General features: G+C 36.2%; 3 protein-coding genes across 4 annotated transcripts; 1 reads left to right on the top strand and 2 right to left on the bottom strand.

Moving 5' to 3' along the window:
• Positions 1 to 56: 56 nt before the first annotated feature.
• LOC139821560 (L-asparaginase 1) lies at positions 57 to 5,528 on the bottom strand. The gene is made up of 8 exons (XM_071792705.1): positions 5,269 to 5,528; positions 4,496 to 4,607; positions 3,842 to 3,956; positions 3,108 to 3,444; positions 2,578 to 2,892; positions 1,948 to 2,252; positions 1,476 to 1,649; positions 57 to 1,175 (listed from the first exon to the last, which is right to left on the bottom strand). Exons 1-8 carry the CDS (start codon positions 5,444 to 5,446, stop codon positions 777 to 779), a joined length of 1,935 nt encoding a protein of 644 aa, XP_071648806.1. The 5' UTR covers positions 5,447 to 5,528; the 3' UTR covers positions 57 to 776.
• Positions 5,529 to 7,554: 2,026 nt separating this feature from the next.
• Saysd1 (SAYSVFN motif domain containing 1) lies at positions 7,555 to 8,722 on the top strand. Its single transcript, XM_071792726.1, has 2 exons — positions 7,555 to 7,774; positions 7,910 to 8,722. Exons 1-2 carry the CDS (start codon positions 7,562 to 7,564, stop codon positions 8,270 to 8,272), a joined length of 576 nt encoding a protein of 191 aa, XP_071648827.1. The 5' UTR covers positions 7,555 to 7,561; the 3' UTR covers positions 8,273 to 8,722.
• A 193-nt stretch (positions 8,723 to 8,915) lies between these two features.
• On the bottom strand, positions 8,916 to 12,092 carry LOC139821565 (uncharacterized). 2 transcript variants are annotated; one of them, XM_071792711.1, is made up of 7 exons: positions 11,042 to 12,090; positions 10,758 to 10,885; positions 10,198 to 10,419; positions 9,980 to 10,137; positions 9,530 to 9,725; positions 9,363 to 9,444; positions 8,916 to 9,233 (listed from the first exon to the last, which is right to left on the bottom strand). In XM_071792711.1, exons 1-7 carry the CDS (start codon positions 11,317 to 11,319, stop codon positions 9,035 to 9,037), a joined length of 1,263 nt encoding a protein of 420 aa, XP_071648812.1. In that variant the 5' UTR covers positions 11,320 to 12,090; the 3' UTR covers positions 8,916 to 9,034. The 2 variants fall into 2 exon arrangements, with proteins under 2 accessions (XP_071648812.1, XP_071648813.1); XM_071792712.1 differs by lacking the exon at positions 10,758 to 10,885 and having other exon boundaries at positions 10,198 to 10,415; positions 11,042 to 12,092.
• Between the last annotated feature and the right edge of the window lie 2,154 nt (positions 12,093 to 14,246).

Genomic DNA, 14,246 nt, shown 5'->3' with positions numbered 1-14,246 from the left:
TAGGAGTCATTGGCTTCTTTATTCATATTTGTTCAAAAAATTACTGTAGTCTAATATATGTTTATAAGCTTTACGTTTATTGTAAAATACATTTCTATAACATGTATAAATTTACCAATTTTGATAATAATAGAGCTGTTTATTATTGCAAAGAAATATATGCACTAAATAATATATTATCATAGTTTATAAAAGGTTAGATACAAAAATGTTAAGTTTGTTATCCAACAAATTTGTGACAATCGTGTTACGCACTGTTTGTAATTATAATAAAATTTGAAAGGAGCTAAAATATATATACACAGATCTCTTTTGCGCCTATATTCCTCTCCAAAACCCTGTCACATCACTGCAAATCCCAGTGTCTTATTTTAACCAAAGCAGTTCTTACACACTTTTTTACCGTTTTAAATCACGTCATTTAACACAGTTGAACGTATTAATTTTTAATTTAATACGATTAAACATATTAATTTAAATATTTAAAACGCAATAAAACAAGCTTTAGTCAAATGTGCCATTTTTAGATATGTATGTGTGTAGAAATAACACACTTGGATTAATTTACAGTGATACTTTTACATAGTCGCAATCTTTAAAATCTGGCTACATTAATCTCATTCAAGAAGTTAATTTTTATTAAACAAATTTTTCACCTAGTATAGTATAAGCAATAGACTATAATTAGATCAGAAAAAGAGAATAGAATGAATCACAGTCAACTCATTTTTAATTCAAGATTCACCTTTGAGACAATCGTTTTTAGCTGAAAGTAACTAAGACATGGACAGGCCAAGATTTTGCATTTGCGCTGCGGTTTTGTCATCGACCTCATCGTGGACGCCGTTCTGCTTGAAAGGTGCTAACAAACATATGGCACCTTCGGCTTGCACAGTCTCCGCGAGATCCGTCGCTGTTTCTCCTAGCATGTCGACGCAGCCCGAATCTGCACCGTGATCCAACAGATACCTGACCGCTTCCACGCGATCGTGAAGAGCGGCGAAATGCAGCGGTGTGCGTCCAGAAGAGTCCTTCTGCGATAGATCGGCGCCGGCCATCAAATACGAGTGCAGACGCTTCGTGTTTCCGGCGGTTGCGGCTGAGCACATCTTCTCGCCGATCGACACAGCGTCGCCGTGAAGATGCGCTCCACACTGCAGCAGTACCCTAATAATCTGGAAGATTACGTGGAAACTTTTAATGACTCTGATCATGGAAGATCTTAGTCCACTAATTAAAATCAAATAGTGATATTTTTCGTGAAAGATTAAAAATCCCATCATCGAGGTCTTTTCTGACATATAAATAATATATAATAATGCCAACAATTTATTTTATACATATTTTATCGTTTCAATTATGTCAATTGAATCTCAAATTTCTTTAGAAATATAGAAAGAAAGTATAAAAAGAAACAGAGATATATGATATAGAGCTAGAATTTGGAAGTTGATTTCCTGAGAGAGTGATCTCACCTCATGACGATCATATTCGATCGCGTCGGTAAGAGGCGTGCGATCAAATCGATCCTTAATGTGAACATTTGCGCCCATTTTTAAAAGACTTCGCACGACTTTCATATCACCCTCGCAGCAAGCTATGTGCAAAGCCGTTCGGCCGTCTGCGTTCGCCAGCGAGATATCCGCGCCCTAAATAGAAAAAGCCGATTACAGTAATAAATAATTCAAAAGTAACCCTTCCGTAATACTCTGTAAATTTATATTATTTTTACGATATCAACTCAATCGACATATGTATGTTAGAGACTGTTGTTTTTCTAATATTGCTTTATTATAGCTTTTAGGGATTTTCTTCGCTAACGAGAAGAAGGAACAACGTTTAAAAGATGTTTTAACTTTTTAAAATATTCTTCCATTTGTTGAATTAATTTTGTTACTTGAAAAAATTTAATTAACGTCAAATGAAGCAAAAGCGATGATTACTAACGTATCCTTTTAAAGACTCGAGTTTGACGACGTCGTGCCTGATCACTGCGGCGTTCAGCATAGCCGGGAACAGGATCGCTCCCAGATCCTGAAGCTCCGCCATTGAGGATAATCTCAAGGACCTAGCGACAGCCTCCACCAGATCCCAGTCCTGTATAATGGGTGGCCGACCGGCGGTCAGCTCGCCTCGTAAATTCGTTTGCATCATTTGCCGTTTAGTTTCAGTGTCCCAATTGTTTTTCGATAAAACGTACGCGAGTTTCGTTAATGCTGCCTCCGGTGTCATATCAAAGCCCGATATCACACCTGCATATTGATAGCAATGATTGCAAGTCATAAAGTTTGTTGGAAATAGTACGTAACACTCTATCGTTATCTTGAAACATTATTTATAGTAACAGGAAAATACTTATGTTTACATAACTCTGTGTCGCGCAAGTTTTGCATAAGACTTTCCACGATTTTTACCGAATGTATAATTTTATCAAGAAAAGTTCAAGATAAAGAATTTAAATTGCTAAAATCTCGAGGAAAGTTTAGTTTCAGTATTATTTAAAACATTTGGGCGATAGATTCCTGTGTATTTAAATTATTATAATTATCTCCTGAATCAATACTTTAGATTGCATACCAGCTTTTTGGAGCAGTTTTCCAGCCTCATATGCGTCCGAGACGCATCCACTCGCGCATTGCGTGATATTCACGATGATCACACCCCGCCTCGTCGCCGCGCGAAACTCCTCGATGATGTCATCGCGATTTGTCGGGATGTTCCCCGTGCCGTAGGATTGCAGTATGACCCCTTCCATAGGCGGTTGAAGAAACACCTTGACCAAGTCAGACGTGATGCTGGGAAACAATCGGAGCAGGCCTACATTTCGATTGAGCGACGCGTGTACATAGAACTTTTCCATGGTACATGGACGGAAAATCGAGCGATAATCCACTGCGAAGGAATATTAGCTTTAAAATTCTTGTAAATCAGATTTCTCCTTCAAGAAAAAAAAGTGTTAATTTGTAGAAGCTGCATTTGATAATTAAAAAAATATGCATGGTATAATAATTCCATAATATTTTAAGTATACTGTGGTTTTAAATCCTTTAAAATCTCTCTAGAAAAATCTCAGAGATCATGCTCTTATTTTGAATCTGTGTGACAACCTTCGATCTTGATGTTTGCCGTGGCGAGGGGTGGAAAGTTCGGTGACTGGAAGGCTTCGAAGGACGTCGCTGATGCCTTGCTCGTGCGATTGCCGCGCAGCAAGTTCGTACCGAAGAATACGCATACTTCGGGTATATTATAATTCGCCGCGATCACGAGAGACGCGAGAAAATTGTCCAGACCGTCACTCCTCGTGTCGAAAATCGGCACCTGCGAACCGGTCAGAATGACGATCTTGCCCAGAGCCTCGAGCATGAAGGATAGGGCGGACGCGGTGTAACTGAGGGTGTCGGTGCCGTGAAGGACCACGAATCCGTCGAAACGCTCGTAAGATTCCTGCGAAGAAAAAGCTATGAGAATTACTTTACCATAATTTTCTTCAATTCATAGGTACGGCTCGTTTATGAAACTGATATATGCGCTTTGAGACTGCAAGTTTAATCATCCCTTTCCTCTAACTGAAGATAAAATATATTTCCTGTAACTTGAGAAATAGATTAGCTTGAATAAGATTAGATTAACTCGAACTGTTTCAGAAACATTAAGTATGAGTTGTCTGATACATCAAATACTGTTACAATAATAATTACTTCTCATTTGCCTTTCGAGTGCTTTATGCTTCGAGTACTTGAAGTACCTTATTGCTCAATTAAATCGAATTTAAATAAGAGCAAAATATTTTCTTATTCGAGTGTTGCTCTATTTTTTATCGATATGACTTGTACTAACCTACCTTAATATCGTTAGCAATGCGAATCCACTCGTCCATAGTCATATTACTGGAATCGCAGAGTTCCGAGTATTCGAATACGCTGTAAACGACCCGACGATTGTCGGTTGCGGTCACGCTGCAAGATTAGAAGGAAAGCACTTTTAACATTGCGCAAGGGAAAGCGAAAGGGTATATACGTGGGGAACCGGTTCACATTCTTCCGCAAATTAGGTGGAAGTGCCTGTCATTTTTACGGTTCACGTTTTCCTGATGCGGGAAATAATCGAATTGAGGAAAAGTGACATAGGAGAAACTCCGAATTTCTAATTTCCAAAAATAGACATAGTTTAACAATTATTAAAGTTTCCTTTTGTTTGTGAAATATTAATGCTGCTTATAATTACTTATATATAATACTTAATTGTTCTTGCCATAAAAAGTGGTATACTTAATATAAAAGAATTGAGAAAATCCTAGTAACGAATTATATTTTTAGGGGCAATTCAAGATTTATTTAATATCTGATGATTTTTTTCTAACGAGTAAAAGTTCAGATTACAACGAAAATCTTATAGTTGATAAAACGAGTTTGTAGAAATCATTGATTTTAGATAGAAATTTGTACTTAATTGTAATATCTGCAAAAAAAATAAATATTAAATCTTGAATACTTACGGCAATACTAGTGGTCCCATCGCGCCGAATCTTTTTTCGGCGTACTCGCGATCGTGCAATTGTGGATATTTCCGAAGATTTTTAACAAACGCATTAGTTATCGGTATCAGCGCTAGAAAGCAGACACTTTGTTACTGTCAGCGAAATGCAATAAAAATGAAGATAATTATGATACTGTAATATTATTTTGCCATAATAATATTTGATGCTACAAATGCTTTGAAGCATTATTCTTCTCCTTCTTTCTTCACTGAAGGAAAGAATAAGAAGAGGAATGCTTCGAAGCATTTGTAATGTCAAGTGGAAAGCAGAGCCTTTTTGTTATACTAAAATGTATTCGTCATCATATTTGGAGCTTTGACCGTGTTATGTTTATGGTTTTTTTTTTAATTCACGTTCAAACGTGTTTCTGTGAACAAAGATCTACATCGAACTGTGTGAGAGTTATTCGTCACATCTCAGTAGCAATTCGCAAAATCCATAGAGATATGTAAATACAAACTTAGCGCTACTAACGATCTGTAGATGAAACGAAGGACATTACAAGTAGAAATCCGCAGAACGCGAGATGAAAAATTAAAATTGTACCCTAAATCTTTCAGGAATTCTCCATGAGACCGATCGGAGTTTTTTGGAGTCTCATAAGAAACGAACAAGAACACGCATACACGCGTGTCTAAAACTTACGGTGATTTGGGATTTTGTGTACGCAAGATTTCACATTCTTGGAAATACTCTACGTGGTAATCTCTTCAATTTCATAGAATAATTACCTCCTTGCTCATTCCTCATCATTCCTATCGTGCCACCTGTGTAAAGCACCAGAACGCGACCTTCCGGCTTGTCACTATTGGCCATGCTGCTTCTTCTGTTACTTTCCATATTTCTATCATTGTTATCGTTATCACGCACGTTGTCTCGTGACCCACAATCGCAAGGCAATCGTGACATAATTGCTCATGAGTGTCCGGTTTTCACGCACGTGCAGCCGCACCGATGACTTCTACGCGACTGATTGGTTACGTAAGACGGCTTGACGGCTTGACGGCTAGTGCTAATGTCGCATAATCTTGACACCGATAACAGACGTGAGGAATCGATATACAACAGTTAGTGGGGATAAAGGTTTCTCATTCCTTAAATTTTTCTAAAAATTTATATTATTGCCTATAAATTATTGTCTTCCAATTTTGTCTATGAATAAAATGTCTATATCAACTGTTAATCGACTTATTAATTGAAAGTTCCAATTTGATAACTTAGATTTTCTTTGGAATAAAAATTTTTATTTGTTAGAAAGAAGTCAAATGTAAGTTAAACCACTTTGAATTGTTCCCAGAAATAGAAATCCTTAATGAAAACCAGGTTTATTGAAATGACACAAAACGAGAATTTCTCAACTATGAGAGCCATAACGACAGACTGAATCTATAATTTGGAAGAAAAATAAACAAGTTCCTATTTTAAATGTAAAAAAATCTAATAAAAAAATAATGGAATAAAAGGATAATCAAATTCGTTCCATGAGCTTCGATAGAAAATTATTTACTTCACGTAGGATAGTAAGATAGATTGATCTCAATAAATACATAAAAGTCAATCCTGTAGTCGCCTTTGTAATTTTCTCCCGTTTTTTCCTCGGTTAAATGGAATAAGTGAATAACAAGGAAAAGTCACCTCGTCGCTAGTTGCCGTCTGTTAGCCCGGCTTAGTTGACGATAATTCACTGTTATATATATATATACACTATCACGGTCATAGAACGTGCCAATCCTAAGCATTCAAAAGAATGGCAAAGAGCGATAAGTTTTCAGCCGAGACTATTTTATGATTGTGATAGAGTGTGTGTGTGTGTAGAAGTGTTTATCTTCTAATAAACCAGTTGCTAACAGATGACACAACAACTAGGCGATAAATGACATTATGTTTCCGTTTATTTTATTAAAGTCAAGTTTAGAAAATTTAAGATAAGGAATATCTACCATTTACTTTCTTTGCTCGTAATGGAATTGCCATATTATAGTTGACAAAAGATATAGTATCTATTCGATTTTCTTTTTCATATAAAGTATTTCATTTAATTAAAAAAATATAGATTTTTTTGTAAATTATAAATTATAAAATAAGACAAAGTGTGTACAAAGTGTGATGGAAACAATAAATTACTTTTTATTCAAAATTTTCTGAAATGTTGCATACGCGTGTAAGAGCTAGGAAACATATATCAAATTATTTTTAAGATGAACATTTACAAGAAAGAAGAGAGAAATTAACAAAGATTGCTATTGATTTTTCATCTTTTTCTTCTACTCGTGATATTTTAATAATCTGTTTAGTTTCCTTCGACGACAGAATTATTTTATAATTGCAATGTAAAGCTGTCAAATCTGAATAACCGTAATATATAATGTTAACATGTTTTTTAAAAGATGTAATCTATACTTATCTTGATTACCTATCAATTAGTTTTCTTTATTAATTATTAAAAAATTCAGCTTTACAGAAATTTAATTTTTCGATTTCTCGATCTGAATTCGACTGAGATGTCTCGATATCTCGCGAGTCGAGATATGATTTTAATGCGAATGCGTGTGACGTGTGAGTGTGACTAGTGGCAGAGAGAAGCCTGAGAGAGGCCATCCCGATCTTTTTCGTGGGACCGTTGAAAGCTCCTATACACTATACAGCCAGTACGTCCATTTTTGAAATTGGTACTACGTAGCCACGTTCATTTTCCGACATTGCCGATAACACACGTACATCATTTTGTCATTTTGGTACGCGTCCGTGCTACATCTGCAAAGATCTGTAGTAGTGTACCGTTATATGTATAATATACTAATACTATATAGTATCGAGGAAAAGGGAGGATTATATATACATATAAAATAAGTTAATATTTATCGATACATGTAAGATATAAATATCCTCTATAAACTGATCCTCAACCAATTACAACCGAGAATCCTCGAGAACGAATAAACCGCCATTGTAAAACTCTCGATGGTGATTGGTTGATTACGTTTCTCTCTGTGCGTGCGGCGTCCGTCGTCTTTAGCCTAGTGTATGCTAACAGCTGACGCGTCGACCCACGTCGATCATCGCGATGAAATCGGAGTAATTACGATGACGGTGAAGGAGAGATTGGAGGCCTATAGGCGCAAGAAGCGCAGAGAGGAGATGATGGAATCGATTAAGAGTGTAATGAGAAACATATTTTCGTGGAATCGTAATAACAGAATCGAAAAATCCGTGGAAGAATCCACAAGCGAAGAACAGGTGAGGTTACGTATACTGGGTCTCCTTAATTCCCCGGCGCTTTCGCGTTTTGTCAGGGAAAACAGGCGGGAACTTTACAGAAAGTTATAAAAGACATATTTAAAGAAGTCTGAGATTTTCTTTTGTTGTTTCAAGGTTAAACTGTGCGAGCAGTCAGTGGATGTCCAAGCGGAGGAAGTAGTCCAGGAGGAGGATGCCCAGGAGGAGGATAGCGCGCAGGAGTCGCGAGGCACAGTGTTGAACAGAGTAATCTATTTATTATACTTCTTGTTGTGGGCCACGCTGTACGTGATCGCGCTGGAGTACGAGTTCGGTGCTGTTTACTTCGTGCTGTCGGCTCTGGTCTTCATCTGCTTGAACACCAGATCCGGACCGAAGCGACGTGGCGAACCCAGCGCCTATTCTGTCTTCAATCCGAATTGTGAGGCGATAGAGGGTACCCTCGACGCGTCGCAGTTTGAGAAAGAAATAAGATATGGTATAGCAGGGGTACGATAAAATCGACAAATTAGTAAAGTCTGAATACTGATTTGATATTAAGACGTTACTGGCATTCCGATCTATTTAATGTCATGGTTGGACCAAAGTGATGTGGAGATGAGTGTGTAATGCAAATTTCAAATTTCTAGTAAATAGCTTCACGATTTGAAGTTAAATAACGTTACTCATATGGATATGTAGCTTTTCCAAATTTGTATATATCTAAAAGCCAGTACTTTTATTTAATTTTTATTTAATTCGATATTTAATTTAAAGGAAATCTAGTGTTTCTTACATAATATATATACGAGATAATCGCGAATATAAGTTCCGCAAAGTCCAGAGAGATATAAAATGTGATATTGAAAGCATATGTTAGGCATACATGTGAGAATAAGTATTATACCACGTTACTTTTGTATTTATACATTTTTATAGAGATAAATATATCTATATATATTTGTTTTACGCACTTGCAAAATTGTTATTGTCCATTGCTGGGCAATAAATGTAAGACAATATACAGCAAAGTAAATGCCAAAACGATTTTCATATGTTTTTTATAATACAGGAACGAACTATTAAGATTCTTATAAGACTCACTAATTCAACTCGTTTTGCCACTTACATTGCTTTGCATAGAAAACCAAATGAGACTGAGAAAATAACGAAAAAATATATTGTCACATCAAGAAGCATGTGTTTTGTAACAATCTGTAATCGATATATTTTCTGAAGTCTCTCATGTCCTCTCTTTTCTCGGAGTTCCTCCTTTTCATTCTATCTTTCCTGCAGAACTTTTATAGCGTCCTCGTAACATTTTGCCATTTGTTCGAGGTAGGCTAATATGGTAGGCTCGCTGATAGATTCGCGAAACGTCGCTAGATCGGTTCTGGAATGCGAATCAGTTTTGTCAGGACATAAAAGCGCCTTGTCCAGGTCTAGAAGCAGATCGTTCCATATCCTCATGCGTAGCATCCTAGAATATATATTGCTGCTGAGATATATAATCTTATAATCTGGCAATGACACATCCCGTAATTTTATATACACCATTAAGTTTGTAAATTAATCAATGACTAATTAATTCTAAGTTTACTATACTTACTGGTTATTATCTGTCGCGTCGATTTCTGCATTGAGCTCTTTCGCGCCTGCGAGCAATACTTTCAACGTTCTCTTCAACTTCTCTGAAAACACAAAAAGATAATGATTAATACAGGCTCTTTAACATGCCTGCCGGAAATCAACAAAATTATAGGAAACGAAAAATACCCTTCGCGTCCCGAAACCTGCTGGTGTCGATCGACTCCAATATCCTGTTAACGGTTTCATTAAAATATCTTGGCTCCCATTGAATAACTGTACTTTCGGACAGTCGCCACATAGTTTGGCTAACCATCTGCGCCAGAGTTACGTCGTGTAGTCGGGAATTTTGATTTTGATGACTATATGCAAGATTATTATTATTCTGTATAAAAAAAGTACAGATAAATTTTTCTGATTAATATATTATGAAACGCAAATAGAAAATATTATATTTTTAATAGAAAATATTCTATTAAAGAGTCTTAATCAGATGTTTTAATAATAAAATATTTAAAATCTTAATTTAGAATCTACAGCGCAGTGATGTATTATACTTTATCAAATTGAAAATAAATGCGATTTACATTGATCAGATTCCGAAAGCGCGAAACCTTTGCATGAAACGAGGCTACTTACGAACGAAAATATCACTTGCGGAATATCTAGAGGAAGGCGGGGACCGAACATTTCGTGCTCGAGGTATGTCCAGTTACTATCGCCGGGGATTGTCTTGATGGCTTCAACAGCGACGGACCGCATGATGTCCGATCCGGACAAAGCCACGTGACTGTTAGCTGAAATTAGACAGTTCTATACGATGTGATAACACGGGAATAATAAAAATTCAAACAAACCTCGCGTGAAACGACCATGCACTGTGACGTAAGCCAAAACCTTTCGCCACATGAACGTAGACAGAGCCTGTGAGCAAACGTCCGAAGACACAAGGGATACGCAGAAGACCAAACTTCGTCGTGGTCGCCAATTGTACTCTGAAGAAATTTTGTCCAGGACTTGTGCCAATTCCAGAGCTACAGCGATACTGTCTTCATTAACGGATAAGATAACATATCTATCTGAAACAATTCGGTAGAATAAACGGACAAAGTCCTGGAGTAGAAGAAGAGAAAAGAAAAGGGAGGCATTGTTTTCTCTCAAATAAAATACATACAAATGACAAAATATTCGAAAAGCTTTAAAGATTATTCCACATAATTGCACGTGAATCGCATGTCGCATGTAAGATGAATCTCGAAGATTGTGCAAAATACTTTGAGAATATATTAAGTAGAGTAGCGAGTGCAAAGAAAAAAAAAAACAAAATTTGTTTCAGAATTAATATAAAAATCAATATAAATATCTTCATTTCATCCGAATAAATCTAACTAAAGTGTCAATCGATTGAGGGACTCACCTGGTTCCCGCGAACCGTGGACACTTGCGCGAATGCATGATGCATGTTTAGACACTTTGTGAACAAATGACAAGTTGGAAAAGAGCCCACTAATGTGTCGCATATCTTCATCCAACGTTTGCCGATTTCTAATTGAAAATAAACATCTAATTAAAATTACTTATTAATAAAAAATTTAATTTGACAACTTGTTAATGGGAATTTTCGTAGAGACTAAGCTACTTACGGAATATTTTGATTTGTTATGTATAAATATGAGTGGATAAAATATTAAAACAACATACGTCGTGCGATCGTAGTCGAACGGCGCTCTTTCCAATTCCCGGAGTGCCAGTTGCTGAAGATACTCCGTGTTCCAAAGACCATTTCCGGCTAATTCGCCGCGCGTTTTTTGTGCTTGAGCCTCCAACGATCTCTCAACGGCGAAGCGGCCCAACAGAAAGCCGCAGAGGAGACACAGAAAACCGACCGAGAAAAGAAACGAGAAACACAACCGCTTTGTCACGTATTCGCTGGACTCGCCAATATTGCGTGACATTTGAAAGCTGAGGACCCGATGCATCCTCGCAGGGTGTTTCTCGTAGAAATCTTTTCAAATGTGTTATTGGCAGCCTCTTCTTATCATCCTAAAGACACGATAAATCGTGTCGTGCCTGTCAGATTAAATCCTTCTTCTTATACAACCGCATACTAGCTTTTCAGAAGATATTGGAAATATTTATGACCTAGATTTTTCTTATGCCATGCAAACCGATCGAACATTTCACGAATGTGTGATTCACGAAACTGAAATCACTTATTAAATCAACGTTATTAAATCAATGAAATCTTGTAATATGATGTGCAAGATATTTCCGTGTATTATTTACGCGAAAGAGTTCTAATTATACGATGAATTATACGCGAAAATAATCCACTTCCGCTAACTGAATTGACCAATGCAATATTCACATCCTGATAACATTACAAACATTTGATAACATTATCAAACTAGCGATAAATCTTCGATGATTTCGTGCGAGGACGCGACACGTTCACTTGGACCACTTCTGTCTTCACGCAGGCTAAGTTTTGATCGTGAAGACGATAGAGCTGACCGTTTTCCGCTGTCTCCGTCGTCGCCAAATTGCGTGGGATCCCGAAGATATATTTTACAGTCCGCCTCTTTTCGTCGTCTCGCTTATTTTATTCTTGCGTGAAGAGCGTGCGCGCGCGGCGTTCTCATCTCCGCTTCTTTGCATGAGGGAAAATAGGGAAGTGAGAGAAAAGAAAACATATAAACAATATAACGGCGAGAGTTTATTCTCTGATCGAGTTCGCGCTTGACTTTTATTTAGATAATAAAAGTTTCAGAAATTTATTCAATTATATGTTATTCGCCATTAAGGCTGAAATATGTTTAAATGATCGGTAATAGACAGAGCAAACGCTAATTTTTTAAGTACTTCGGCGAGAAATTTTAAATGGAGGGTAAGCCGAGACCGGATTATCGAGGAAAAGGACAGGATTACAGTTATCAAAGATTCTTAAAAAATTTCGTATATTTCTAAATTTGAGACAAGCGTTTGGGGCAAGACCATTCGACAAGATTATATAAATCTACTTAGAAAATACTAATTTAGAAACACTAAAACACGTTTTTTCTAGACACCGCGTACGCAAACGTCAGAAGCGTGGACGACGCATGTTGGGTAACTTATTTCGAGTAATAATACTATGGCGGTGTTTCATTTATAAATAGTTTTCGATGTATTACGTGCGCGTGCAAGGTTGTTCCAACTATAGCGTCTTCTGTGCAGACTTTTGAAATATGTATATACTAGGATTTTTCACGCGTGTTAGTGATATGTCTATTATATTGAAATTTCGTTATTTGTTCAATCTTAAATGAACAGACAGAACTACAGACATTTCGATTATTAACTATTATTATTACATATTATTAATTTGAACTGTAACAAGTCTCAGTTGATTAAGTATTCCCGAAATAGAATACAAATGTTTTAAATGTTTAATTAGGGAGGTAAGATGACGATAATATTCTCAAAGATATTTAAAATCTATTTGATCTTAACAGAAATTAAGCTCAGACCTTTTTTAAAAATTAATTTTTATTTAAAAATTTTTACGTATATATAAATCTCCGTTTGTTTTTAAATTTAACATATCAAGTATTACGATCTAATAGTAGTCAAGAATGAAGATAAACGTTATATTTTAAAGTATCACGAATTAAGCAATTAATTTATGCTAAGTCATTACAAGTCAAGAGATAGTTTAATATCTATAAAATATATATATATTTTTTAAATCAATATATTTTATGATATATTCTCTGTAAAAAGTCAGTCTTAATATGTATCGCAACCCGAGAAGAATACTGTCATAACTAAAAAATTTGCGATTTTTAGGAGAGAGGGAAAACTAATTTAATTCAATTTTTTTGAATTGTGAGAGTTAGTTATAACTTATAACGCAATTACAATTATGCTATCTTGTTATAATGAAACTTATATTGTTTCTTGAAGCGATTTGCTGTGATTTATTTGTCAATTCGCTTATGACACTATTTACCCAGGAAATTGCATCATAACCGATTTACTAATAATGACACTTCAGCTTTCCGTCCTACAGCGGATTTCGCATATAGACTTGTGACACTATTATACTTTTCATACAGGCTTAACTCAAAATCGAAATTTTTTGTGATGTGACAGTATTCTTCTCAGGATGTAATATGTCTGCGAATACATTTCTAAATGTAATTGACATAAAAGGGAGAAATTAGTATAAATGCTCTCGTGTATTTATGCCTTCTAACTATGTTCTTCTTATCCTGTGAAACGTCGGAAAAATGATAATCTTCGCTGGAATGGTACGTTCCGATGCAATGCAGCATGGTGTTCCCTTAAATCTGCTAGTGTAACAAACGTATCGTTGCATATCTCGCACTCGAACGGTTCTGTGTGCAAACGCAGATTCTTTAGACAGTACGTTCGATCCGTAAAAATTGTTTGCGTGGACAAATATATCTTTTCTTACCGTGAGTTTTCCAATGCAGAAGCAAACTCGAATAATCGCTATACGCTTTATAGCAATAAGAACAAAATACCATGTCGTTGTGATGTACATAAATGTGTTCCTGGAATGTTCGCCAAGTCTCGCAGATTAAATTACAATGATTGCACGTGTAAGTTGCCTCAGCATGGTATCTTTGCATGTGCTCGTCCAAACGCATTTTTATCTTAAAATGAATGTTACATTTGCTGCAAATGTTCCGGCTCCGAATCATAAGGATAGAACGCAGAAGTCTGGAATATGTTCTGCTCTCTCTATTTCTTGTTAAAATGGCACCCATAACAGACGGTTTTGGTGCAAATTTCTTTTATAAAAAAATAACGTCGCTGGTGAAAGGTAGATTTGTCTCAAATTCCTTGGCTTCTTATTTCTCGATCCTTTTTACGACAGGCTATTTCTATTCTTTCCGAC

The sequence above is a fragment of the Temnothorax longispinosus genome, chromosome 11 (genome assembly GCF_030848805.1).
Source record: "Temnothorax longispinosus isolate EJ_2023e chromosome 11, Tlon_JGU_v1, whole genome shotgun sequence".
Classification (NCBI taxonomy): Eukaryota; Metazoa; Arthropoda; class Insecta; order Hymenoptera; family Formicidae; genus Temnothorax; species Temnothorax longispinosus.
The sequence above is the reverse complement of the archived record's forward strand: the minus strand, read 5'-3'. Positions and strand labels throughout refer to the sequence as shown.